Source organism: Notothenia coriiceps, unplaced genomic scaffold (genome assembly GCF_000735185.1).
Source record: "Notothenia coriiceps isolate Sejong01 unplaced genomic scaffold, NC01 NC01_scaffold00027551, whole genome shotgun sequence".
Taxonomy (NCBI): Eukaryota; Metazoa; Chordata; class Actinopteri; order Perciformes; family Nototheniidae; genus Notothenia; species Notothenia coriiceps.
Window position 1 is genome coordinate 1 of NW_011360252.1, and position 4407 is coordinate 4407.

General features: G+C 39.2%; 1 protein-coding gene across 1 annotated transcript; it reads left to right on the top strand.

Moving 5' to 3' along the window:
- The first annotated feature begins 2236 nt into the window (after positions 1 to 2236).
- Positions 2237 to 2899, top strand: rgcc (regulator of cell cycle). Its single transcript, XM_010785341.1, has 2 exons — positions 2237 to 2383; positions 2686 to 2899. The coding sequence occupies exons 1-2, from the start codon at positions 2356 to 2358 to the stop codon at positions 2880 to 2882; spliced, it is 225 nt and encodes a 74-aa protein (XP_010783643.1). The 5' UTR covers positions 2237 to 2355; the 3' UTR covers positions 2883 to 2899.
- The last annotated feature ends 1508 nt before the right edge of the window (positions 2900 to 4407 follow it).

The following is a 4407-nucleotide window of genomic DNA, read 5'->3' on the forward strand; positions in this document are numbered from 1 at the left end:
GTACAAGATCTGAGTACTTCTACTTTTACTCAAGTACAAGATCTGAGTACTTCTACTTTTACTCAAGAACAAGATCTGAGTACTTCTACTTTTACTCAAGTACAAGATCTGAGTACTTCTACTTTTACTCAAGAACAAGATCTGAGTACTACTACTTTTACTCAAGAACACGATCTGAGTTCTTCTATGGTTACTCAAGTACACGATCTGAGTACTTCTACTTTGACTCAAGTACAAGATCTGAGTACTTCTACTTTTACTAAAGTACAAGATCTGAGTACTTCTACTTTGACTCAAGTACAAGATCTGAGTACTTCTACTTTTACTCAAGAACAAGATCTGAGTACTTCTACTTTTACTCAAGTACAAGATCTGAGTACTTCTACTATTACTAGAGTACAAGATCTGAGTACTTCTACTTTTACTCAAGTATAAGATCTGAGTACTTCTACTTTTACTAAGTACAAATCTGAGTATTTACTTTTACTAAGTACAAGACCTGAGTACTTCTACTTTTACTCAAGTACAAGATCTGAGTACTTCTACTTTTACTCAAGTACAAGATCTGAGTACTTCTACTTTTACTCAAGTACAAGATCTGAGTACTTCTACTTTTACTCAAGTACAAGATCTGAGTATTTATACTTTTACTAAGTACAAGACCTGAGTACTTCTACTTTTACTAAAGTACAAGATCTGAGTACTTCTACTTTTACTAGAGTACAAGATCTGAGTACTTCTACTTTTACTCAAGAACAAGATCTGAGTACTTCTACTTTTACTCAAGAACAAGATCTGAGTACTTCTCCCACCTCTACAAAAGACAAACAGCATGCTGTAAGTCAAGGGAAATACTGATGAGGTAAATCTTTAGTTACTTACATTTAAAGCGGTGTTCGTCCACTTCTTAAAGGATGAATCAACTTGAGTTTAGCACCTGAAGAAAGAGAAAAAGCCAGATGTAAACTCATACTCAAAGGACTAGAAAACCAATATTTTTTCTCCAAACCAGCGAATGGAAATTCACACTTCATTATAGTTGTGAAACAAAAAATCCCAATTCAAGCTGTAACTTCCTGAACAGATGCACTTGTGAAATCTCACCAGCAGATGTCGCTACAGCTTCACATTGACTGGAGACCAGAACTCAATCCGTTCATGTCAGAGTGATGAATGTCTGAGGATCATATTGACTTCACCATTTAAATGTCTTATCTCAGAGCAGTTCTCACTTTCTAAACCTCAACAATATGACATTTACCTTCAATATACATCTGAGCTCTTATAAATATATACGTTAACTACAGGTCAACATTTAAAGGCTCATACCATATCAATTAACCTTTTCCAACAGCTGTAGAAGTTCTCAATATACATGCAATGTTTTTAACTATGTAACAGAAAAATCATCACTTGCTGGGACACAGGTTAATCATTTGGTAAATAGTAATAATGGAAGACATACACAGATGACTTTACTGAATGTAAAATACTTTTGAATCAATAACAGGTAAAAGTATAAAGGTATAATGGCCCGTCTCAATTTGTTTTAATTACTATATCCATTTGTTAGACATGAATGTGAGAAGGCTTGTAATGTTTTATCTACCAAGGTCATGTTTTATCAATACTGTTGGGTAGTTCCACTTATAACCGTGCTATATCAGTGTGTTGTTATATAAGCTGATCCTATGCTTTGTATAATACATAATTATGTGTAGCAATGCATCAACGTAGTAATGTTTGCTTCTAATTTAAAGTGAAGTAAAATTAAGTATTAAGTATTTTCTAGCCTTAAACTTTTAATTGCTATATTTCACGAGTAGCCTACATATCACGCCAATTAGCTTCATATAAAGTATTATTTAAGGGCAGGAGTCCATGAGTCTGTGTGTGTATTCTGGTCCTGTGAGGATCTGCCCGGTGACAAAATGAGAATGACTGGGTCAGGATTATTAATATCTGTGCTCTACACCTCTGCCTGGCATGCGACACACGACTTGTTTACAAACATCACTTCACGAGGGGACTTCAGAGGAGTGACCGGGAACACGGGAACGCGGGAACACACACACACACACACACACACACACACACACACACACACACACACACACACACACACACACACACACACACACACAGACACACACACACACACACACGCACCTATGACACACACACACGTCCCGCCCCCTCTGACAGGCTCATTATAAGGAGGCAGAGCTCGCGCTGAGGGGTTAGTTCAAGACGAGTTGCACGAGGACACTGTGGGACTTTACACTGAGGACAAACTTACATATTTATATTTTATAACTCAGATTTTGGATAATCTCAAACCTGATCACTGGAATAATGAAGTCTCCAAAGCTGAAGCCTCAAGGTAAATACAAAGTTTGTTTTTCTATCCTGTATTATCTTTATTTTTGAATAATAGCACTTGCTTATTACGCTTTAATTGTCTTTAGCTTACTACACCAAGACAATTATCATAGAAAGTATTTAAATGTAATGTTTAAAGTATAAATGTTTAATTATGCATTTTGGAAATCAGGCATCCCTATTTTCACAATATTATTGGTACTTTTGGTTTATTGTCAATCCCTGATATCTTTATATATATTTTCATGTTTTTCCTTATATTTCAAGTTATTCATTTCATATTTTCCTCACTTTTTCCTGCAGCCAAGTTGCTGCAAGAGGATCTGACGGACGTGCTGTGTGAGTTTGACGCGGTGATGGAGGACTTCACGTCGCCGGTGGAGAAACGTCACTTTCGGTACGATGAACACCTGAAGACGATGAAGAGGAGGAGCAGCGCGAGCGTGAGCGACAGCGGCATCAGCGACTCAGAGAGTGAGTGTCAGGAAACCGTTAAATAGTGTGTATTAGTCAGCAAGGTTAGGGAGGACTGTCCTGTCAAATATACTCTGTGGATCATGCAATGACAAAAAGGCCACTTGTGATTTGTGGATGAAGTCAGAGATGCGTTTGGAGGTCCTAAATCATGTCAAGTTACAGAAAGCTGGTTTAAAATGCGCGGGGGGTCAGGCAATGCAGATTCAAGATTCAAAAGCTTTATTGACATATGCACAATAGGTACAGTGCCAGGCGTCTTTACTTCAGACAAAAATGTATAAAAATAGGAATAAAATGTAGTAACAGTAGAAATAAATTCACTATACTCAAAATATCAAATACAAGCAGAATGTAAAATACTGAATAGTGGAATTAAATACTGCTAATTGTAATAAGACATTTTAGAGTTTCTGTATCTGTCACTCATGGCTGACGGTCTGAAGTAGTTTGCCATACAGTCATAGAAATCTGTCTTATTGATCTATAACTCACTGACTCCTCCTCTGTAATGCTTCTTCTTCACTGGAGTGTGCCGTTTCTTATCACGTGGCGTCCCAAGGAGGCTCAGATGGCAGACTGACAAACTGTTGCATCTCTCACACGATCACCTCGAAAAGAGAAGAGACCCTTGATCACAGTCCAGAGATTCAGGCGTCAGATTCATCTGCTGCTGCATAATGCTCACCTGCCCCCAGTATATACTGCGGCTGCTCCTCTAAAGTTTTACCGTCATCCATTACTTATTACTCTAACAGCGGTTTTAAAGTCTGCCTCAGCTGGAGATCTGGCCTGAGGCAGCACTAAAAGAGAAACGCAGAGACAATCAGAGCTCCAGCAGAGAATCCCAGACACGTGTGAGTGGCTTCGGACCTCAGAGGGAAGATGTGGAAATATGTTACAGTCCTAAATCTTCTGGAAAGTTTGTTCCACTGTCTTTCAGTTTGATTCCAGAGACATTTCAAAACATTCGGTGATTGCGTAATAACTGCACACAGGGGTTTTGTGAGAGCATCGCGTCAATTCATGAAGTTACCTCTAGAGGTCTTGCATTAAAAGTCTCGTATCATGCACTTTGTGATGTCTTCTATACATCACCATGTGTCCCCGGTGTCACTCACAAATTGTCAGAACACAAAACCCTCTCTCTTTCCCTCCGTACCCAAATCTCTAAAAACGGGGGAACAACAGAGCTGATCCAGATTTGCGTCCGATATGACATAATATCTGAAATGTGGACCTATCACGGGCCTATCAGAAACGTTGCTATCAGAAACAATGCCCGTCTATTTTGGACGTAATATGGTCGGTGTTCACATTAGCATGGCTAACACTCAGAGCTAACCTGTACTGGAGACAGTGTGTGTGAAGAAGCTCTGAGCTGTGGAGCTCATGAGCTGCTTGATTTGAGGAAGGGATCAGATTCCTGCAGAAGCTCTGTCCTCTCCATGGCAGTGTGAAGAAGAGAGAGCTGTCCCACGCAGACACAACTATTGTGCTGCAGCCTGATGGATGAGAGGAGGGTCGGGCTTCAACTTTTACTCAAGTACA

Bases quoted from the DNA above. Each gene is read 5' to 3' on its own strand.
- rgcc (XM_010785341.1), top strand. From the start codon at position 2,356: ATGAAGTCTCCAAAGCTGAAGCCTCAAG. The intron at 2,384-2,685 runs GTAAATACAAAG...TTTTTCCTGCAG, and splicing joins TCCAAAGCTGAAGCCTCAAG to CCAAGTTGCTGCAAGAGGAT.